The sequence below is a fragment of the Danio rerio genome, chromosome 14 (assembly GCF_049306965.1).
Source record: "Danio rerio strain Tuebingen ecotype United States chromosome 14, GRCz12tu, whole genome shotgun sequence".
NCBI classification, from domain to species: Eukaryota; Metazoa; Chordata; class Actinopteri; order Cypriniformes; family Danionidae; genus Danio; species Danio rerio.
In genome coordinates, this window is record NC_133189.1 from 38490001 (window position 1) to 38514498 (window position 24498).

Below are 24498 nucleotides of genomic sequence, written 5' to 3' on the forward strand. Positions count from 1 at the left end.
CAGCCAATCAAGCTCTTTCTAGGTATACAAAAACTACCAGGCAGGTGTGTTGATGGAAGTTGGAGCTAAAGTGTGCAGGACACCGGCCCTCCAGGACCTATTTTGGGCACCCCTGCCATTGTTGTCTAAGCATGTTCAGTTGTTTAGATCAGGGGTCACCAATCTCGTTCCTGGAGGGCCGGTGTCCCTGCAGGGTTTAGCTCCAACTTGCCTCAACACACCTGCCTGGATGTTTCAAGTATTCCTAGTAAGACCCTGATTGGCTTGTTCAGGTGTGTTTGATTAGAGTTGGAGCTAAAATCTGTAGGACACCGGCCCTCCAGGAACAAGTTTGGTGACCCCTGGTTTAGATAAACATAACCATCTTTAGATGAGAAATTATTCTGCAAAGTATATTTGTATTACAAAAATACAAATTTATACAGACCTATTTAATATATGAACAAAATTTAAGGCAAGTTTTTACTTTACTTTTTCATTGCATGATTAATCTGTAACTAGTTCATAATTTGTACTTTGTAATTAATTACCCCAGGTGTGCCTCACACCCCCTTTTGAGTGTAGCCCCCAGCTCAACCCCTGGTGGCTGGATGCAGTACAAGTCAAAACCCAGCCTCCATGTTAACAAATGAGACCTAAGTCGAAATAATTTAAAAAATTATTATTTTTTTAATTACACTAGAAATAAAATTTCCCGAGCAATGGTTTTGGTCAATTAAGGCACTTGTTATCATGCTGATTTAGGTTCAGATGTTCGTTTTTGTAAAGAGTATGTTTTAGCCAGTAATTTACTGCTTTAAAATGGGGTGTATCATCATGACTAACAGCTGTGACTGACAGCCTCTCTAAGCAGACTGTCAGAGCTTTGGGAGGAGATTGAAGTATCAATGCTCAATTTCTGTGTTATTTTACCAAGACAAAATGAGTTGCTCAGCAGTAAAATATACTTTCTGACCCACAGGTGGTTCGGATGGATCACTATTTATTCAGAGAAGTGTGGGTTTTATCTTAGTTGTTTGCTGATACCAAACATTATATGACAGGAAAAACAGGTGATTGCTATCTAGCAGTTACTAATTCGTTTATTGGGTATGAAATAATAATTAGACAAAACTCATGTTGGCCTATGTCAACATGGATGAACCAAGAGCCAGGCTCCTTTTTCAGCAATTATTTGCAACAGTCTGTGCTTTCCATCAGCATTTCACATTCAAAGCATTCAGTGGAAGAAGGCCGTGTCACCGCTTCACATTTTTTTAGTCCATGATTACATCCAACACAGATCCACACACCTTTCTTCAGGAGGATCATGGAGGTGTCACAGTGTGGGCTTGCCTCTCCTACAGACACATCTCTGCGCAGACTGCTGACCAGACAGGGCTGACCCGGGATACCAAACCTCTGCTCCACCCAGCCCCAAATCTGACTGTTAAACCTTGAAACAGACACACAAACATTCATATTACCGTATATCATGTCAAAATTGAATAGCAGAGAAGAACTAAATAATTAAGTATGTCCTTCGCTGTGCACAACAATCAAAAACAACACATCTTGAGAAACTAAAAGCATTCACAGCATGATTATTCCCTGAACGTCAGCCTGTGAGTGAATCACAAATGTGGTACTAATTTGATCTAATAGAAACCCATTATATAACCTCACAGTTAAATCCCACAGTGCATTATTGATGTACAGGGACCACTCTATTTGATGTTCATTCATTCGTTTTTATCAGGGGTCGCCACAGCGGAATGAACCGCCAGCTATTCCAGCATATGTTTTACGCAGCGGCCACCCTTCCAGCTGCAACCCAGTACTGGGAAACACCCATACAGTCTCACACTTACACACACTCATACTCTACAGACAATTTTGCTTACCCAGTTCACCTATAGCAGTTCACCTTACCCAATTCCACAACAGTGCACCCGGAAAGTATTCATAGCGCTTCACTTTTTCTGCAATTTTTTATGTTACAGCCTTGTTTCAAAATGGATTAAATTCATTTATTTCCTTAAAATTCTACACACAATACCCCATAATGACAATGTGAAAAGCTACATAAGCAACCTTCTTGCTGTGAGGTGACAGTGCTTACCACTCACCACCCACTAGTTGAATAATTGGGCGACGCAGTAGGTAATGCTGTTGCCTCACAGCAAGAAGGTCGCTGGTTCGAGCCTCTGTTGGGTCAGTTGGCGTTTCTATGTGAAGTTTGCATGTTCTCCCTACGTTCGTGTAGGTTTCCTCCGGGTGCTCCGTTTTCCCCCACAGTCCAAAGACATGTGCTACAGGTGAATTGGGTAGGCTAAATTGTCCGTAGTGTATGTGTGTGGATGAGTGTGTGTGAGGATGTTTCCCAGGGATGGGTTGCGGCTGGAAAGGCATCTGCTGCCTAAAAACGTGCTGGATAAGCGGTTCATTCCACTGTGGTGACCCTGGATTAATAAAGAGACTAATCAAAAAGAAAATGAATGAATGAGTTAAATAATGTTACAAAAAATTAAATACTCACTTCATGATAAGGATGTAAACTCCATACATCGATATGAGGATTATAGTCTCCCACCTGCAACAGTGATGTTATATGAAAAATGGCACGCTTCACTAAAATGTAAATAATTATTGTTACAGCTTCTCAGCCACACTCACCAGATTACTTTTTCATCATATATGATCTGAAATACACACAAACAAACACAAAATGGCCTCAATTTAGTGTGAGTACAAATGTAAAACACAAACAGAACCTGAAAAACGACAGTCCTGCTTACCAGAATCAATGCCAGCACAGAGAGGATGTAGAAAATAGAGTCCCGGAAGAGCGGCCACCAGGTCAAAGTGATGGTCTGTGAAGCGATTCATATTTAGCAGTTTAATAGTCTCACATTTATTGTTTTAAATACCGATGTACTGTACTACCTGTCCAGCAAATATCCCACAAACTCCGATGATGACCAGGATGTTGAAGACAGCAGATCCCACGATAGTTCCTACACCCAGATCTCCCTTGGTGATGAAGACGCCTGATATGAAGAGATGACTGTTTATCAGTGACTTATTTATAAAGTAAGATTTATTGAAAAGCATTGCTAGATGTCACTGACCAATCAACGATGTGAAAAGCTCAGGGGCGGAGCTTCCCGCTGCCATAAAGGTGGCACCGGCAACATCTTCACTGAGGTGCAGATTCTGAAGATACAAACTCCAGGTCAGAATGTGCTCTGATTTTTCTACAGTACTATTGAGGGTTATTATCAGCACAATCTACACTTACCTCACAGATTTTTTCCAGAGAGGGGACAAAGAAGACATCGCAGACAATAGCAAGGGCGTAGAACATATAAACCGCCTGTGGAAGAGCAGACAAAAGACAGTAAAGATTCGGTAACAGGAATAGAGGCTTTCATTTTTAGCTATTGTTTTGAATTGTGCTATGCATTCCTTTAAAGAACAAATATACAGTATTTATTTATTTTAAAAATACACTTAAACAAGTTGGTATACAAATAATTTTCATAAAAATAGTCATAGAAATTACGCAAACAGTGTGAAAAAATGACCTTCATTTTACCAGTAAAATACTGTAAAAGTGCTACAATAAAACTTGTTAAATAGTAAGTTTCCTTACTATATACATTGAAAATTATTCATATTGGATTTTTTAATAGATTTTTTTTCTCATTTTTCCTAAATTAAAGGTCCAGTGAAATTATTATAACTTTATTTAGATCTTAGGGTGCTTTCACACCTAGACTTTTATTTTGGAACCTCTGCTTAAATGGATCAAAGGTTTTTTCACGTCACCTCATACTTCAGTTTCTCATCAAATCTTGACCAAACAAATGCTCTCTAGTATCTGACATGCCCCACCACCTTTAAGACACAACTCATTTGCTTTTCATTTGATGCCCTTGAGATCAACCCGTCTCACTAGGAGAGCTGTAAAACAAAACGCTAATGGCTGTTTTTTAAGGGGAGGAGCTAAGTCTTACCCTCTCTTCATTTTTCAGTTGAAACTACGTCAAACATCGAATAAAAATGCACATTTTAAAGCACTTCATGTGACCTTTAAGGATTTATGTTACTGTACATCTTATGCTGCTAAATTAATGTTCACTTCCTGATTTTAGGTGTTGTCAATGTATAACAAAGATCAATACATCAGTAGTTGGTATTACATTTTTTTTACAAATGTTTCTTACAGTTTACAAGTAAAACTAGTATTCAAGTAAAATTTAAAACTTCTGTTAAAACCTGAAACTAAAAAAAATACAAATGGAAACACACTTTGCTGATTATTGATTGTATTTTTTAATCGTTTTGCTCTTCTGCTCACTCATACTGCAATTATTTGATCAGTAATACAGTACAAACATTAATATTCTGAAATATTGTAACAAATTCAATTATCTGTTTCATGTTTATACATTTCAAAATGTAATTTATTCCTGTTGTTTAAAGCAGAATTGTTAGCAGCATTGCTCCAGTCTTTAGTATTGCAATTTGGTGCTCACAAAATGATCAACTGAAATGTCTTTTTATCTTTAATTATAAAGATGTCAAAAATCCACAGAAACAAAATGAAATCAATCTCTCTGGGAACATTGTAAACGTCTTCACAGTCACTTCTTATCAATTGCTGAATAAAAGCGTTTTTGTTTTTCCCACCACAAATTCCGACATTAAACCTTTAATTAAATATAAATACAACTTAAAGCTTTATTACAACAGTGTTCGACACTTACACAAAACACATGCAGTAGAATGGCCCCATGCCTCCTCTGTCCCTTAGTGAAGATGTCCTGTGGAAATTCATGGATAGCTGTGTGGAAAATATTTGACAATGAGCACACAAGTAAAAATAAAACACCAGTAGGAATTTAGCATAGAGAAACAATGCAATCTATAAAGCAAGGCTCAAAATATTTGGAAACCCTTTCAAACACTAGCTTCACAGCCTTGGTCTGAAATGAAAGTGCTGCTTCACATATCGCACATTAGCACTTGTGTTAAAGGTCAGAAGGAAAAGGTTTTGACAGTCTGACAGTGCAGTGGCTATATAAACTCATTTTACACTAAAGAGTTCTCATGATGGTCATTAAATTGAATAAAAATAGGTTAACATGGTTAGGCGACAGGGCTACTGAATCATTAATTCAGATTAGCTGATTCAAATTAGAGCTGTGCGATTTAGAGGGAAAATATCTAATTGCAATTTTTTTTTTAAAGATATAGCGATTTTAATTTGAATTTTGTAGACAAGCTTCAGCTCAATAATCCATATCATAGCTTCTTACTACTAAAATGAAGTCAGGATAAGTTATAAAATGGTGCTGAAAAGATATTAACAAACTCCAACTTTTATTCAAATTTGTTTCTAAATATTTAGAAATGAAACACTCATTATTCTCTAGAGCAAACAGGAGTGAGTTATGGGATTATTTATCTATTTATTATCTCCTGGTGCCCTTGTGATGTATTTTCATATGGTGTAACAGCCACAAACAATTCGGAAATAATGCTTTGCTATTGCTAGCTACTAAATTGAGTATCACTGGCAATACTTTTAGCAAGACACTCCTCATATAGCCGCCTGTGGTGCTTTTTTAGGTGCTGGTTGTTGTACTTCCTTGTGCTATGGCAACATTTCTGCAACAGCTTTTACAAATTACCTGTTTTTCGATGTCTGTGACTTTGAAACCAAAATATTCCTATTTTACCTATGTGCTGTTTTTCTTTGATATGATATAGTCTATTAATGCTTTTGAAGCGGCAGTGCCCATCATGCCACTAGTCCGCAGTTTCTTGTTTGTTTGTTTGTTTTATTGTGGGCATTGAGCAATTCTAATTGGCAGAATGGAAGTGTGCTCCCTCTATTGGCTAGTAAGGCTGTCACACACAGACGGCAATCATGCATTTGCTCTGGGCGGGGGAAATTAAATAATATACACACATATCACGGCCTCTTGTGATTAGCTAATTGCAACATTTTAAATTGTGATTGCGATTCGATTGTGGGGGAAACCAGAGCACCTGGAGGAAACCCCCACTCCAACACGGGTAGAGCATGCAAACTCCACACAAAAATGCCAACTCGAACCAGTGACCTTTATGCTGAGTGGCACTGCGCCCCCATGTCGCCAGTCAAAAAAATTAAATCTAATTTTTAATTTTTTTTTTAAAGATAAGATGTGTAAGAATCTAGTCCCACACATAGCAGACAAAACCCATCTAAACAATGTCTTTAGGTGTGGTAACCAGGGCTTAACATTACCACCTGCCAAACTGCCAAATGCGGGTAGATTTCAGCTATTTTGTGGTAAACACTAGCCACTCCCACTAGCCACTTTGTCTGATTAAAGATCATTTTTTGAATTGTAGTTTGTAGTTTTTACGGTTTTCGCATCAGCAAAAGAAAGCAGGTGAATACCAAATGAAAGGATGATCACGCGCACAATGATACAAGCCATCCTTACGCACTGACGAGAGCTTTAGTGTCAAGGCTGATTTTTAGGTGATGTAATGTGCACAAGTATTTAAAAGTTTCAAAAAGAAATGGTTCATTGCGCGAAGCATCCATGTCTGGAAGCGTAGAGTATCTGGTTTTCTTTTGAATAGACTGGACAAAAAGTAACACTTGTGCACCCACAGTCCTGCCGACTTTAAAAAAGTATTTTTGTAAGCAGCAGGTTGCTTTCACTTTAACCTTTCACATGATTATCCTTTCATTATCGCACATGGTATATTTTTGACCTGATTTTTTTTGCTTACAGTTATTTTGGGCTAAGATTTTTTTATTTATTTTTGGTTTGGCTAGAGAAAAATTAGGTAAATGCTTAGTGTTGAGCCCTGAAAGTTTCTGTGAAATAAAACTAGTTGCAATGCGACACTGTGAAACCACAACCCATTTGCTCATGCCCATTGGCTACGTTTACATAGACATTAGTATTCAATTTATTAGCCTTAATATAAATAAGACAACAGTGTTTCCTCTAGGATTTTTTCCAGCTGTGGCGGCAGGCCTTTTTTTTACACAGATCTACCAACTACCTGTGACGTTATTTCAATGATAAATGTCGTCAGCGCAGTATTAGAAGTTGAGGTCGCATTTATGTAACAGCCTACAAGCATGCTGATCTCTTTGCTTGCGCGCTGATTTCTTCTGCTCGTGCACAAAACTTCTTGCACGCCCCCTCAAATATAAGCCTCTTCAAGAGTGCGCAGATCTTCTTGTGCGCTCTCAAATAAATGCTGCTGAAGTGTGATTTAGTGCGTTTATGTAACGAGTATGTCTCCAGCATTTATTAGATTTGCTAGGAATATTTATGAATGTCTCCAATAGACCTACAGAGCGGTATTAATGCGTCCTGAACTAAAATGAAACTGCTATACGTCGTGTTTGCTGGCCTCACGCACCTGTCAGTCAGCCAGTCAGCACGTAACCTTAAAGCGATAAGCAAATGACACGCAGCACTACTACGGTTACAGAAAAGTTTGCACTGTTATAATTCACTTACCCTTTAATATGTTTGGTACGATTATTACCCGCTATTAAAAAAAATAAGATGTTTTGAATGAGAAGCTGTATTGTAGCTGTGGCAGGATGAATTTTGGTGTGGCGTCCCGCCATGGAAGAATGAATGTAGCAGAAACCATGGACAATAATATGATTAAGGTGTTTACATGAGTTGCTTTTTGAATGATCCCGTTTTACATGATATAGCACATTATTCAATTAACGTCATCGCGTCAACACGCTATCCATGTTTCCTCTGGAGTTTGACGTAATTTTGGTTGTTTCATTTTTAATTTGTTGACTTTAACTGCAGTTTGGCACTTTCACATTCATTCAGGAACATTTCATGCATGCCCTGTGACAAGTGAGATATTGGATGCGAGTATGAACTGCTGAAAGAGTGTTGTTTTAATGGATTTTGATACCGCACGCCGTATGGAAAAAACTGCATTTCGCGATGCAGGTGTCTGTGGTCCTACACTGTGCAGAAAATAGTGTCAAACAACCATGTGTGTATCCTGTCGCAAAATGTGGCAAAAAACCTACACAATGGTAATAGCTTGATTAAGGTGTTTAAATGTCTGTACCGCACTTCAATAATTTGGGTAAAATCAATATACTCCACGTCTTAATCTAATTACTGTTTAGTTCAATTATGACCTTAATCCGATTTAATTAATCAAAAATTGCTGTTTACATGGTAGACTTTTCATCAGAGTATTGTCTTGATCATATTAAAATTGGATTATTGGTGTCCATGTAAACATACTCATTGAGGATAATCATACACAACACAAAAAAGTGAAAGAATAAGGAGGCAGGTGAATGTAACAAAAATGTAAATCAAGTATTTTACGCATGCCACAGTCAAATTTTATGCATATTAAATATATTTTCCCAACAACAAAATTGTGGCTAGTAAAAATGGCGAGTTGCTAGTAATGTTGCAAAACTACTAGCCGCAGTGGTTGATGATCAAAAAAGTTAATGTTAAGCACTGATGGTAGCCATAAACTCAAAGGAAAACAACAGATGATTGGATAAAATAAAACAGAGTAGAAAATGTTTTTTAATCTGTGAAAAGACTAGCTAGTTAGTGTTCTGCTTTCTCACTTCATTGATGTCGGCCTTATCAAGAGAATGTGCTCCATTTAACTTGAGGTTGTTAAGAAGCTTTTGTCTTTGGTAACTAAGTGGCAATTGAATTGACCAGCCTTTTAGCTAATCTGTAATAGTGCAGAGAGGCCAGGAAGAGTGCGCCCAGTTAAATCAGAGGACTGGTAATACTTGAGCTTCTTGAGATGCAATCAGCGTGAAGACTGTTCTTATTCTGACTGCCTTAAAGAGGCCATCTGTCTAATAAACAGCCCTGAAATAAAAAGACAGGGGAGGAAGTGACACTCCTTTAAATGCATGGATTAATAATGACCACAGCTTTTCTGTTTAAACTTATCGTATAAAAATAATACAGATTTTGTATCTAATTTGCTGCATACACTCTTTCAAATGGTTTCTAAAAGAGGGTTTTTGCAGATTCCATAAAATTCAGATCTTTCAGTCAACGAACTGAAAGAACAATTTACTGTATATCTGAAATATATATTAAAAAGAGTTTTCTGGAATGAAAAGGTTGCATGGGTATTATAGGTTCTTCATTAAGGGTGTCACGATCCTCCAAATCCTCGATTCGATTACATTTTTGATTCTAAAGTCACGATTCGATTCGATTTTCGATTATGAATAATTAATTAATTAATAACGAATTAATTATTAGTAGCCTACCGTTTAAACTACCTGACTTGCATGGTCTTTGTTTTAACTATAAACAAATCATACAGTAAATAATTAAAGGTAAGTTACACACATAATTACTACCTGTCAATCACTTTTTTCTGCGGAACTCATGAATAGGCAGTGATCTGTGTCGTTATAATGGCGTCGGTAAAAAAGGTGCACAACCAACAGAAACCAGCCAACAGTATCTGAGGTGTTCGCTAAAATGACTAAATACTTGTGTGAAAGTAAAAGATGGAAGCAGTCTACTGACTCGCTGACTGCTTTGACCCGCTGTCTTGAGCGCATGACAATGTGTGTGCGTCTGTATCTGTGTGTATCATGGTCACGTGATGTGCGTTTTCAGCGGTAGAGAGGAAGGAGGGTTGCTCAGAAATGCTACACGCCAGTGTGGATGTGGATCGTTGTCGTTCTAAAATGGCATTTAAAAACAAAGACATATTAGTGTAAACAGGGCTTGAGTGTGTATTTTTCACAAGCGGATTTGCAACGGGTGCGGGGCGGAGAATCGCGATGCGCTCATCGTCTATCATCCAAACCGTAATACGTACATAGCAGAGCTTGCAAACTGTGTTTTTTTTGTCGACAACACGAACGTTGTCAACATAACTAACTGGAATTCCAAAATACTTCCACACCGGCGACTACTTTGAAAGAGGAGAGGATTTAAGCTCTGTCAATGGGTCTCCTGCGTCTGCAGTTTAACAAGCACTTCAACAAGCCTGTTTTTTTCCCACTTGGCAAGCCAAGCTAACGTGACATGGGAGCGTGGCAGCATCGACGATTCTATTTTTTGATTCGATAATCGAAGTTGAGCATAAATTTCGATCGATTTCGATTAAAAATCAAAATCGTGACACCCCTATTCTTCATGGAGCTATTATTTTAAAGAATGTACAGCATTTCTTTTGAATGCAGTTTTACTAGATAATATGCCAGATGTAACAGGGGAATATGTCTTAATTATTCTGAGCAATGCTATTATATCTGTTATCACAATGCATAGCTGGGACCAGCAGCTGCTCAGTATCACCCAGATTGAATTTACTAAGGGCTCCCTTATTGAATTTCATAAATCAGAAGGATTTATGAATAATTAAAGGGTTTTAAGGGCTTTTAGAGCATTACATTTGATTGCATTTGTCCTCCACAAGTGATCTGCTGCTCAGCCTATACTAGTTACATAATACCCAAGTTATCAGTTTTTATATGTTTACTAATGAGTATTGATATGTAAGAAATAATAATATGTACATATTAAAAACTTAATCAAAATTTTAATCACTTCAGATTATCCCTATGATATGTGAAAAACATTTACTTTCAATCGCAATGTCATGACCAAAATGTAATCTTATATGATTTGATGTCATTTAAAATGTCCATGAATGTGGCATATTGCACAGCTAGTGTTTTTCAGCCAAAGATAAACTTCTGGTGCTATTTTTAATTTCATGAGGTTCCTTTAACAGCACTGATGTTGTAATGTAATTAAAATACAATCGGTTAAATAGAGTTAGGCCCCGTTTACACTAATGCGTTTTAGTTTGAAAACGCATAAGTTTTGCTACGGTTACGCCATCCGTCCACACTACGCCGGAGTTCTCGAGCGCCGAAAACGGAGCGTTTCAAAAACGCTGGAGAGGCCGTTTTCATTCTGACACGCTGCTGCTCCGTCTCAGTGTGGATGATGGAAAACGGAGACATCTGAAAACGGAGGCGGGGCTGCAGACATTCGCCTCTCTGATTGGGGCTTTTCCTCAATATTAAATAGCCTAACACACACAATTCAGTCCTGAATCTTCTCCGTGTAAGTTCAGACTTCGCAAGTTTGATCAAGGCTGCAGTCTCTTCTTCTCAGTTTGATATGGAAAACAGACTATACAGAGGACACGCGTCAATCTTCAAAGGGAACAGTGTACTTTATAACTTCATTTACATCACCCTGGCTACGTTGTTCACTTTCTCAACAATAAAATGTAAACATGATATAAGGAAGTGCCTATTTTCATTTTAATATTAGCAATTTAGACTGCAGACATGTTGAGGCGTCGTGCAGCATAATGAGCATCATCTTCACTGTGTGGATATTTATAACAAAACGGAGCCAATAACAACTATCTCCTTTCAATTTCAGTGAAAATACGAAACACAGCCTCTCTTTTGCTGAATATCAGTTTTAATAATCGATAATGGCCATTATAAAAGTATAACATGCAATAAGTTTATACATTATAGGAAATAAAGGCAAGCGATCAGTCAATATACAGAATGTAGGCTACTTGGTTACATTATTCATTAACTTATCTTTGCGCTCAGCCAAAACACATTGAACAAGTAATAGATTCCAATGACCAAAGTCAGGGAATATGTCGTTAGATAAAGACAACAAGATGAATGAAATATCACGTTTAATAAATATAATTAGGTTAGATCCAGCGGGAGATGCTTGATGAGAAGTCCGACTAGCAGAGCTCTCATCTGGGTAGATGGGCTGCAGCGCTTGCCAAAGTGTGTGTGTGTGTGGTCACGTGATGTGCGTTTTCAGCATTTTGGTGTGGACGGATAGCAGTTCAGAAACGCTGGGTAAACCGCGAGTGTGGACGCGGATCGTTTTCATTCTAAAACGCCGTTTTAAAACTAAAACGCACTAGTGTAAACGTGGTCTATATTTTTTAATCAAAATGCCCCATGTTGTTTTTAGACGGATAACAGCAGCTTCCATATATACTGTAAAAAGTGCAGAGTTCCACACAATTCATTCAAGTTGACCCAATACAAATCCATTAAGTTACAGCATCTATTTTAAGTATATTGAATATAAAACAACTACGTTTCACCCAAAAATTTCCGGAATAGTTTTGTTTTAGCTCATTTTAAATAGTTTAAACAAGCAGCAAACATCTTTTTTGAGTATATCATTTTAATATGCAAAACTTTTACTTCTAAGTCTCAAATGAGGAATGTCTATAAAAGTACACTCAAAATAACTCATTGGATGAACTCAATTTAATTGAAGGCAGGATTTCCATCCAATAAATTTTTTACACCAACTAAAAACATTTACACAATTAAATGCAGTTGAGTTGGTCCAACATGATTTTATCAAATTAAATTGTAAATACATTTGTATTTTTACTTAACTTAAACTCAAAGGTCTGATAATATCATGTACATCTATTATGTGTTCTACATTACAAAGTTTATTAGTTTTATTTGAAGTTATCCCAAATGAACTAAAAGAGAAATAAGCATATTTTATGAGATGCAAATTCAGTTGATTGAGACTGATTTCAGAATTAATTTAGCACAGTTATTTCTCACCGAGCAAAGCAACAAACTGCATCCATGCTAATTAAGCTGCCAACACCTAAAGCATGGCTGCTTCTTCAAGGTGCAAAACTCAAAACATTACATGAAACTCTTCTAAATCTTCAAACAAAATTGAAGATTAAACTCTAACAAGTCTTCCTATTTACTTTAAACACCTAAGATTACCTTTATTGTCAACATTTCTCTCTCTTAATTCAATGCCACGCAAAGCATGTTGGGAACTACAAATCACCTAACCAGGTAGTTGGACCTACACAATTGCTTCATGTTGTCCCAACACAAAACACTTATGTTAACAAATGTGAGTGAACATAAAACAAAAGAATTGGCCAAAGAAAAGACAAGAATTGTGCTGTTTCATCTCATTTTTTAAACAGGTAGTTTGAACAAGCAGTAGTAATAATTTTATTCAGTGTGGTGCATTTTAAGGAGGTTAAAAAACAGGATTGAAAATAACTAACTGACTCTATCTTGCTTTACATATATTTAAGATAATACATTGTATATTTATGTAATTGAGAGAGTTCAGAGAACATTATAAAATTTAATTGAAAAAATGCAGTTCATAGCGCTGCTGTGAAACACCTCTGTTGATGACTAATTTGCGCAGTTGATAAAAAGGCCATATGACGTATCTCTCTAAAGTAGCACACTTTGAATGCTTAAAACAGACTATTCTCTGTTCTGAAATTAGGGATTCCGTTGCTTGGTAACACAAGCCTCAAAGGGGGCTCGGCTATGAAGAGGACACCTGTCTGCATCATTTCACTGAACGAGGAGGCGCGGGGGGAGATAGCGAGATATAGACGAATGTGATTCATAGAGACAGAGAAAGAGTCACTCACCAGCTCTGGGTGTACTGGATGTCTGGTTCTCCTCTATTATCTGCTGGGTTAGTTTACGCCGAGCCCAGTTCTGGTCCGATTCTTCTTTGGAATGTTCTGTAACAGTGCACAACACATTATTGTTCAGCGGAATGAGCTGACAATTTTTCTGGCAATTGTTTTACACCGCGAATGCCCTTCCAGCTGCAACTCGGCTCTATCAGTACAACCGTCAGTGCTGGGAAACACCCACACACTCTCTCGTTCACACACTATGAACAATTTAGTTTATTCAATTCACCTATACCACATGTCTTTGGACTGTGGGGGAAACTGAAGCACCCGGAGGCAACTCCCGCAGACAATGGTGTAATTTTAAAGGATCACTCTGCTATAGCTGCACTGTAAATATTTCATTTACAGTTACCGTAAGTTTTCACAGTAAATTACATTAGTATCACTTTACAGGTATAACGGTGAAATTCACAGTAATGTGTTGTTTTGAGAATTGTATTGTAAAATTAAGGCAGGCAGTATGATTACAGCAAATTACTGTAAAAAGGGCTAGATCTCTTGCTCGCTAGCTATAGGCATTCAAACACTTTATTTTATTCAACACAGACATTAATACACATGCACTTTTATGCTAGTACAGGCACTTTATTTTTGATATTTGGAAATATTAACAGAATGTTATTGTAGCTCAAAAAAAAAAAACGATTTGGTTACCAACACCTTCAAAATAACAAAATAAATTTGAAAGAAAATCATACAATTTGAAACGACATGAATGTTATAGTACACACTATTCCTGCGCACATTTCTGTCCAAAGATTTTGCATTATAGATGCCCTTTAACTAAACTACAGATGTTACAGTATGTCATCAAGCTGAGAATACTACATCAACTGCAATTTATTGGACACAGTACTAGTTTACAGTACCAGAGCTTAATGATTAATTGATTGATTGATTGATTGATTGATTGAGTGATTGATTGATTGATTGATTGATTGATTGATTGATTGATTGATTGATTGATTGATTGATTGATTGATTGATTGATTGATTGATTGATTGATTGATTGATTGATTGATGGACTGACTGACTGACTGACTGACTGACTGATTGATTGATTGATTGATTGATTAATATTTCAGTATGGATATAAATATTACTATAATAGTTTTTGGCCATAGTGAGCATATATTAGAATGGCTTGTTGTTTATTTTACATTCAATGGGAATTGAAGTCCTATTTAGAAGTTAGCAAGTTTATATTATTATTGATGATAGCAGCATTTAAAGAGCCCCTATTATGGGTTTTTTGAAAATTACCTTCCATGCAGTGTGTAACACAGCTCTAAGTGAATAGAAATATCCAGCTAAGGCTTAAAACTGACAGTGTGTCATGTTTAAAAATATTGAATCATCTATAAAAGAGTCGACTCAGTGGTTCAAATTAATCGTCGGGGTAACGAATATTTAGCCGTGTCGGTGTGACGTCTATACGGAACTCAAGCCCCGCCCAATTGTTGCGCCCACAGACCCAGGAAAATTGAAACCCTCGGCCCCGCCCACAAACACTGTAGAAAGAAAAAGAGGAAGCCAAACACTGTAGCAGATTCCAGTTGAATCATGTTGCGAAGAGGCTGTCCTCTGAAATGTGTGGGAAAGTTAGTGTTACTTTCTTTACCTAAAGATGAGGCAAAAATACCTCAGCATTACAGCCCCAGCCTTGTGCCGTGTTCCCGTCATTTTTCTGACAAGTGCTTCAGCTATCTACATGCTTACAACGGGGTATTTGTCGGCTGTTTGTTAAAGGAAGGATCAGAAAATACTATTGATTTATGGGACTTTTATCAGAGCTTTACAGGAACCTTTTCAGTACACAGTTCATGGTTTCGTTTCACAAGTGTAAGTAACTTAAGTGTGATTAAAATGATTGCCTTATTGTTTTCTCTAGCTTGCAAAATAAGTATTTAATTGTTTTGTTACTTGTAACCACTCTAACCACTTTAAAATGCAATGCATGCCGCTTTGTTTACAGATTTGATTTAAATGCATTTGTGAGCTTGTGATCCTCTGCGGTTTGTGGTTGCTAAGACCACCATCAGCTGTTCCTACACACGTGTGGCGGTCAAGTTTCAAAATAGTTCAGCTTTTGCCATTTTGTGGATTAATACTGAATGTGTGTGTCGTGGTTAAGAATAAAGCAATATGCTGGTGTTCAACTGCATTGTTTTAATGCAATCCTGCATTGGGCTCACAAATACACTCGCACTCTGCACTCTGACTACTTCAAAATTTTTGATAAACCGTAGTGGGCATCTCTGTCTTGCGCTGAACGCAGTCGACCAATCGCAACAGACTGGGTCATCGGACCAATCAACTCAGATTAGCATCATGTTGAACAAATCATATGGGAGTCATTGGGATATTTGACCTTGCATGCATATCAGCCTGTTGTTGGAGACCCACCAAAACCATAATATGAGCTTTTTTAATGCATAATAGGGGCTCTTTAAATATTTGCTCTGAGAAAGACGGTGATGTACTTTTTTTTTTACAAAAGCAACAAGATGCTTAAACTCAAAATTTACAAAATGAAGAATTTGCTATTAATTAAAATTACTATTACAGAAATGACAATAATCATTTTATTCCTTTCTGACTGCTTTTTCACTTGTTTTTGACTTTATGGGCAACATTCATGTGATTCATGAGAAAGACCAAAAATGTAAGATTAAGATTATATTAAGATTTCTATTATTTTTTTAGGAAGTCTCTTAGGCTGCATTTATTTGAACAAAAATATTGGGAAATATTATAAATCAAAAAAAGAATAGTTTCCTATTTTAAACAGTGCTGCTTAATATTTTAAAGAGATAGTTTACACAAAATTTAAATATCTGTCATCTCTCACTCTCCCTCACTTGTTCCAAACCTGTTTGAGTTTCTTTCTTCTGATTACAGCAAAAGAAGATATTTTGGAGAAAGCTGAAATCCTGTAAACACTGACTACCATAGTATGTGTTTTTACTATGGAAGTCAGTGATTAAATGTTTTCAGCTTTTTTTTCAAAATTTCCTCTTTTGCTTTTAACAGAAGTAAGAAACTCAAAAAGGTTTATAACCCCTACTACCTCTACTTTCCTTTTCCCCTCTTTTTTTTCCAGGATTTTTGACCTGCTGTGTGCAACCTCAACACCAACTCATTTAAAAATAGTTGAATGATTGAGGCAATCAGAATGCTTCCTCCCAACCTCTCAAGTCACCATGGAAACCAGATCCAAAAGCAGTGATTAATGAGTGGTGTGGAACTGGATCAGAGCCTGGAGAGGGTGTGGTTTCACTCAAGAACTAAATGACAAAGATAGTTCTCATTTGCATATGCAAAGTAATCAGTTCCAAATATAACTGCAATAGACTATTTGCTTTCAAATAGGGATGGGTGTAGTGAAGTTTTTAATGTCGGTTCGGTACTGTAACGGTTCTCTTAATGGTACTTTTTGAAGTGTTTTTTAACAAAAAAACAAATTGAACAGAATTAACAACACTTTTTTTATTATTATGTTTTTAATGTAAAATAAAACAAAACCAATAATTATAAAACAAATAAATATTTTTTTTTCCTTTTAAAGAATGCAGAGAAAAATCTTTTTCTTGAAAAAAAATCAACATGTTTGCCTTTTCTGCCAGAAGTTGTGATCTTTCTTGGTTTATTCCGCTCCCTGCAGTTGAAAATACCATCTTTGAGTTACAAAATGCAGTTAAATAAGATAATGTTTATGATTTTTCATTAACACATTCACATTCACAGTTTCGGAACATCTTGCAATGTAAAAATAAGCTTTCTTAATAAGCATAGTTTATTATTAAGCTATTCATAGGCTATATTTGTAAATACAGCAGATGTAAAAGCATGTTTAATGTTTACCATTTATTTAGGCTACTGCAGAAAAAATACTGTTTTCATTATAACCGAATGTGTGTTTATTTAATTATTATACTAATTTAGGTGATTGACTGCTGACAATGGTGTGGATGATGTAAGATTACCACTAGGCAGTCAAAAACTTTTTATTTATCTTTCTGCAATAAATGCACTTTTGAAAGATACTTTCACTTAGCCAGATTGCTTGCGTTTCTGCTTATACAAAAAAACTATTTGTAGCGTTTGTTGCAACAGGCATTGTCGCTGTCCACTCTGAAAATACAACCTCTGTGCGCGCGCGAGTCTGTGTCGTGAGCTATGTGAGTGCGTTTAGCGCGAGCCTCCACTGAGTGCGCACACAGCCAAGAACTGTGAAGGCTTTTAAACTTTATGTGCTCGCCGGAAACTCGAACATTTCTCATGTAAGATTACCATCTGTGCAGATGAATATCAAATATTGCAAATGAAAAAAGGTTGGTCAGTTAAATTATGCTACTATTAGTAATGTGTATACAGCAATAATTCTCCAGTATCGATAGCAAAACTTTTAACGTCAGAGTTTATCAATACTTCGATCTTTTAAAATGAGTACAGAGTTTCGGTACCCATCCCTACTTACAAATATTACATTAAGACAATAGCTCGGTAGTAATACTAAAATTGAGCATGACTGATGCATAACAACATGGCAACACAGTAAATATCTTTCAATATGATTCGATTTTCATTTCAATTCTAAGTTGCATATTTATTTATTTGTATAGTTCTTGGTGGTAATCATCGTATTAGGTTTCTCTGTTTTTTGACATAACCATGGATCCTCGTCTCCACAGGCACTGTGCTTGACATGGTTATGTTGTCGTCTATTATTAAAGTGCAGCTCCAGTTTCTAAAAATTCACATTTGTTTCATTCAGTTGCCGATTCCAGAGCTGCTGTTTTAGGCGCTGCTTAACATTCAGACTCGACCTCCCAGAGGAACTCATTACTCACTCAGACAAAGCTATAAAAGATAAAGGCACCGTGAAGAAATCAAATAATAAGCAACAAAGGGGAATGACAACCCAGAAGCAGGTCACATTTAGCAGTTTTTTCCACCTCATCTCTGTCAGCATCAGCTTGTGCTTTTCGACAGGGTGTTGAAATGTCAGCTCTGGTGCAGCTCATTGGGTAGCTGACATGTCCTGAGGTGTTATACTCCATTTATTCAATCCTAAACAGCTTCTATGTATTTTTTGTAGTATATTTGTATCTTTTAAAACATCATATTTTTAGATGGAATTAAAATGTTTTTTTTTTGTTTGTTTACAATTATCAATTCACTAGACCTACGATGGCAAATAGTACAAAAAAGAAAATGGTGACCCAATGACATTGACGACGTTACCAAGAAGGTGATGAGTTAATTTACATTTACTATTCCTTTTATAATCATATTTTACATCTATCCATCCATCCATCCATCCATCCATCCATCTATCTATCCATCCATCTATCCATTCATCCAGCTATACCATACATCTATCCATTTATCCACATATACTACCCATACACATATATATCCATCCATCCATCTGTTAATCTGTCTATTCATCCATCCATATATCCATCCATATAATCTGTTCTACCCATGCACATATTTGTCCATCCATATATACTACCCATGCACATATTTAACTATTCATCCATCCATCTATCCGTCTGTCTGCCTGTCTCTCCATCCATCCATATATACTACCCATGCATACTGTATATCTATCTATCTATCTATCTATCTATCTATCTATCTATCTATCTATCTATCTATCTATCTATCTATCTATCTATCTATCTATCTATCTATCTATCTATCTATCTATCTGTCTATCTGTCTGTCTGTCTGTCTGTCTATCTATCTATCTATCTATCTATCTATCTATCTATCTATCCACATATACATACTATTCATTCATCTATCAAATGTAGTGTGCGAATATGATGAACACTACAATATCCCATAACACTTCATGAGGGAATTCATGAATGGAAGTGAAACTGATGAAGGTAGGTCACGTGATAATGACAAAATGATAGATGTAGTATGCCAAGTTCCATTTATATTACTCACATTCATACTGCATAGAACATACTTTTCTATCGCCCTGGTGTAACGGAGGCCAGCTAGTGTGTGCTGTGCAGGTAAACCTCTGACCTCTAAAGGTGCTCTAGCGACAGACACTAGAGGCCATGGTCTTTAGCCTCCTTGGTAGAGCGAACGACTCCCATGCGGAAGGTCGGCGGATCGATCCCAGCTCGGAGCGGGTTGGGTGGCGTAGGACAGGCAGGGTTACATTGGTGCCGTGACCCGGATGGGAGTGAGGTTTAGGGGGGTGAGTGTAACGAAGGCCAGCTAATGTGTGCTGTGCAGGTAAACCTCCCTCCTCTGACCTCTAAAAGTGCTCTAGCGACAGATGCTAGAGGCCATGGTCTTTAGCCTCCTTGGTAGAGCAACCGACTCCCATGCGGAAGGACGCCAGTTCAATCCCAGCTCGAAGCGGGTTGGGTGGCGTAGGAGCGGTGGGGTTACACTAGTAATAAATTCAAATTCAAATGTAGTAGGCGATTTTGGACGCAGCCCTATTTTTATTTTTTTGTTAAACACAAAAGAAGTCATTCTGAAGTACCTGTGCTTAAAATAAATGCGTTTAACAGGAGAGAGAAAGGTATAATGTTTTGGAACAATCTTAACTTTTAGATGAACCAACCATCCATTTAACTGCTCCATTTTAATTTACAGCTAAATGTTTGAGTCTCTAAAAATTGTATTAGATAAAATAGACTCCAACCCTTGCTGATTCAACCCTGTAACCTCTGAAGATGAGTAATACTGAAGACCCGAGACACAGGTGTGATGTCCAGGTAACAATGCTCTGGAGGATCTGAGCGGTCACTGTGAAATATGTCAGGCTGAAGCAGCGTTCACAGTGATGCCCTTTAGAAACAGCCAATTATGTGCCTGCCATGGTCTGCCACCCCTGCAGCTCAGTTAGTCCCTGCTGCTGCACCTCCACTACTGTTTTTGGGCTTTCACTTCATGCTTCCAAACGAATAGCATGAAGAAATCGATTAATTAGGATGCTGCTCACAAGCTGTTCCTGAGTGCCAACTATTGAGTGATTTTTTAGGAGTGTCATAATTTTAAAAAATCAACTTGAAATGGAATTGTGACAGTCTTTCGGCCTCTCATACAAAAATATAAAGGTAGGGACTTGTTTGTTATTGTTGTGATCTCATGAGAGCGACAGAGTGTCCCAATTTTGTGCTGGCAAATGTTACAAGAGGGAAAGTATAGAAGCTTGGAACGTGATTAAGACCAAAAGGCTTCACACAAAATGTGGAGGTTTATTGTGTCAACACAGTTCAATGCTTCATCAATCACAACATCCAATGAAATGTCTCTATTTTAGGCTATATTTGCATGTATGATATTACTTTTGAAAATATGCATGCTTTTACTTTCACTTTTAAATTCACAATCACTTTTTGAATTATTGCCCTGTGCAGAATGTATACTCTGTGAAACAATCTATCATGACTGAAAAGGTAAGGATTGTACACTTTCCTGATTATTATTTTATTCCTGTCCACTTTAAACCAGACACAAAGAAAAAGCATTGTGGTGAGATTGCATTTATTAGAATTGACAGAGAGATGCAGATTGTGTTGTTTAATTAACATTAAACTGATGCTTCCAACTTGATTCTTTTCAATAACAAATCTTTTATAATTAAAATTTTTTTGACATTTATTTTTGTGTTGCCTATTTTCTTCCACTGTGTGTGGTACTTCAATCTTTAAAAATGCAAACTAACAGTTTACAAAGGATAAATTTGATCAGAATAATCTGTAACAATTATTTAGCTTAAGACTTAAATAATTAATAATTAAGAAATAATTAATCTTTAAAGCCTTTAAACGTGCAACCACCATAACCCTGTTACATTATTATTCAATTACAGAAAATGTTTTAATTAATAAATTATTTATATATTAAGTTAAATGTTATCATCGAGACGGCTGAGGTTTATTTATGAAGGCTATAGTCAAGGTAAAATCCCTCATGGTCCCCCACTAAAGCTAAGCAGGGCTGCGCCCGGTCAGTACCTGAATGGGAGACCACATGGGAAAACTAGGTTACTGCCAGAAGTGGTGTTAGAGAGGCCAACAGGGGCCTATAATTGGGGGATATAATTGGGGACTCTATACTGCTCAGTTGAGCCCTTTCTTTTGGATCAGACATTAAACTGAGGTCTTGACTCTCTGTGGTCATTAAAAATCCCAAATTTGCCCACTGGCTTCTGTCCATCATGGCCTCCTAACTATAAAATAATTGGCTTCATCACTCTGTCTTCTCTCCACCAATCACCAATGCCGTCGCATCACCTAGGTGGATGCTGCACACTGGTGGAGGATGAGGACATTCCCCCCAATGTGTAAAGCACTTTGAGTGTCTAGAAAAACGCTGTACAAAATGTAAGGAATTATTATTATTATCATAAATTTCAGACTTTTGGACCCACCTTCCTTCTGGAAGAGATGACATTGTAGACAGGAAAAATAATGTATAAAAATGACAATTATTTTTAATGACAAGGATTAATCATTTATAGCCCAATAACTATTTCAAAAAGGGTTTTGTCATATTTCTTTAATTCAAATGAATTTCTCTCAGTATGTGAAAGCTACTTAAAGAGATTCCTCTAGTCTAGAACAAACTATTAGCATAATTTACATTTTGGCAGGCTAATACAAAAGTGTGAAAAGGTAAATTATGATATTCATTATTATTTTTTTATATATATATATATATATATATATATATATATATATATATATATATATATATATATTTCAATATTCATGCTACATTTAAATGTCTATAAAAATATCATAAACACTTAATTTGTCGTGCATTAATCAATCAGTGAGAGCAAAACTGAACTTCAAAAGAATTTATTTTTTTCCTCTGCTTGAATGACATGAAATTCTTTTGTGATTGAACCATATAAATAAAATAAATAGCTGGGATAATACATTTTTGAGAACCTTTTTTAAAATGATTTTTATTCCGGTTTAAATTCTGTTTCTCATTGTTTGTACACTTAAGGTCTATCTGATAGCACGATTACTGCTACTCATCTGGTGTTGAAACACATCCATCTTGCATAGCAGGAACATATTATGACAAATGCAAGATGATAAATTATAAATGTACCACATCTCCTCAACCACGAAAAATGAAATATTTATCACATTAGCCTACACAATGTACCGGCAAATAAAATCTCAAAATTCACATCAGTATGATGAGCGGGTAGACTAGTATTAAGGAATAAACGCACCTGTTACATGGAGAATCTGAGCGAAGCAGGTGACGGCGATGAGCCCCACAGCACATATGAAGAGCCGATAGAAGAGCCGCTGCCGTCTGGATGTCAACACCGCCTTCATCCCTCCACCACACCTCTTAAAACACCTCCATCCGAGAGAGAAGCCCTCTTCTTTCATTCACACCGCATACAGTGGCCTTTCTTATCAACATACGGCGGACTAGCTTGCTTGAATTCAGCCATACGCCTGTCGATGCCTCAGCATCCTATCGCTTCAATAAAGACATAACCTTACTGTCATCCTCCACTTACCGATATGTGCCCTTTCCAAATATAACACAACAAAAAAAGCTCAAACTGTCGCCGAGCGAGAAAATAACAGATATATTCAGATGTTTTCGCACATTGTCTCAGCTAATAAGCATTCTAAGCACATGCAGCTCCATCTGTGTCCCTGTGTCTCGGTCTCTCTCCTCCCTCACTGGAGCTCGAGTCTCCGTCACTGAGGGAGTTTCCCAGACTCACAACTGCGCCCTCATGCAGAGTTCACTGTTACAACACCACCGATGTACAAATAGGCTACTAGAAATATACTGGCCTCAAGAATACCTAGGCTTCTTTCCGAAACAGGGAATAAAATGGGGCTAAAAACTCTAGAAATTTGCTTTTGACGTAATTACTTCAAAGTCGTAAATATAGGCTAGCAAACATCATAAACGAAGTAGTTTTCTGCTACCATTAAAATAAAACATGGCGCAAGTTGAAGACCATTACAGTTGGAGTTTGCAATGATTTAGCTATTTTACATATTTTACATTAATATTTTTATTCTATATAAATCAACATTTACTGTTACAAATTAAATATATTAAAACAACAGAGCTGTATACACTCACTGGCCCAGGGGCGGACTGGGACTAAAAATCAGCCCTGCACTGTAGCCACACCAGCCCACATTACCACACCGACACAGCCCCATCCACGGACACGCACATTCACTACTTATATTGTTGTATAGATGGTGAAATAATGTAAGCAGTACCATTTTTTATGCAGCGGATGTCCTCCAAGCTGCAACCCATCATTGGGAAACCCCTATACACACACATTCACATACATGCACCACAGACAATTAGGCCTACCCAATTCACCCATAGCACATGTGTTTGGACTTGTAAGGGAAACCAGGAGGAAACCCACGCGAACATGCAAACTCCACACAGAAACACCAATTGACCCAGCCGAGGTTTGAACCATTGACCTTCTTGCTGTCGACATTGTCCTTACGAAACTATTTCAGTTAATTTTATGCATTTGGCAGCGTCTGATTTTAGAGCAATTTTTGGCTTTCTTTGGGCTTTTTAGCACCGCCTTTCCTTTTTTTACGGTCCATCTCTGACAATTAGCTTGTGTTGCACTTACTGTTTGTTTGACATTCTCGCCAAATTTTGATTACATCCAGGTAACCTCTGATTGGGTCGGCCCATCTCGAAACCAGTCGGCTATTGCCGATTGGGCCAATGCTTAACATTTATTATCATTATTATTATTATTATCATCATCATCATCATTATCATAATATTCACATCTTGCAAGAGATAAAAGTTGCCTGCATGTAAATACAATACATATAAAAAATGTTATTAAAAAAAAATAGCATACCGGCCCACATTTAAAAAATGGTCCGGCCCTTCTGGCATTTGCTAGAATTGTCAGATGG

The 24498-nt window shown here is 37.0% G+C and overlaps 1 protein-coding gene across 3 annotated transcripts in view; it reads right to left on the minus strand.

Moving 5' to 3' along the window:
* The window catches only part of slc24a6a (solute carrier family 24 member 6a), a 39443-nt gene that overhangs the window by 14686 nt on the left and 259 nt on the right, over positions 1-24498 (minus strand). For 2 of the 3 annotated variants that reach the window (XM_021474310.3, XM_021474309.3), the window contains exons 1-10: positions 22791-23262; positions 13495-13590; positions 4752-4828; positions 3281-3355; positions 3111-3195; positions 2926-3029; positions 2778-2852; positions 2656-2681; positions 2519-2572; positions 1293-1435 (exon numbers count right to left, since the gene is read on the minus strand). In XM_021474310.3, the coding sequence (XP_021329985.2) occupies positions 1293-1435; positions 2519-2572; positions 2656-2681; positions 2778-2852; positions 2926-3029; positions 3111-3195; positions 3281-3355; positions 4752-4828; positions 13495-13590; positions 22791-22956 (901 nt within the window). In that variant the 5' untranslated portion in view covers positions 22957-23262. Of the gene's footprint in view, positions 1-1292; positions 1436-2518; positions 2573-2655; positions 2682-2777; positions 2853-2925; positions 3030-3110; positions 3196-3280; positions 3356-4751; positions 4829-13494; positions 13591-22790; positions 23263-24498 lie in introns of those variants that run through there. The other variant, XM_073922066.1, reaches the window with a different exon arrangement.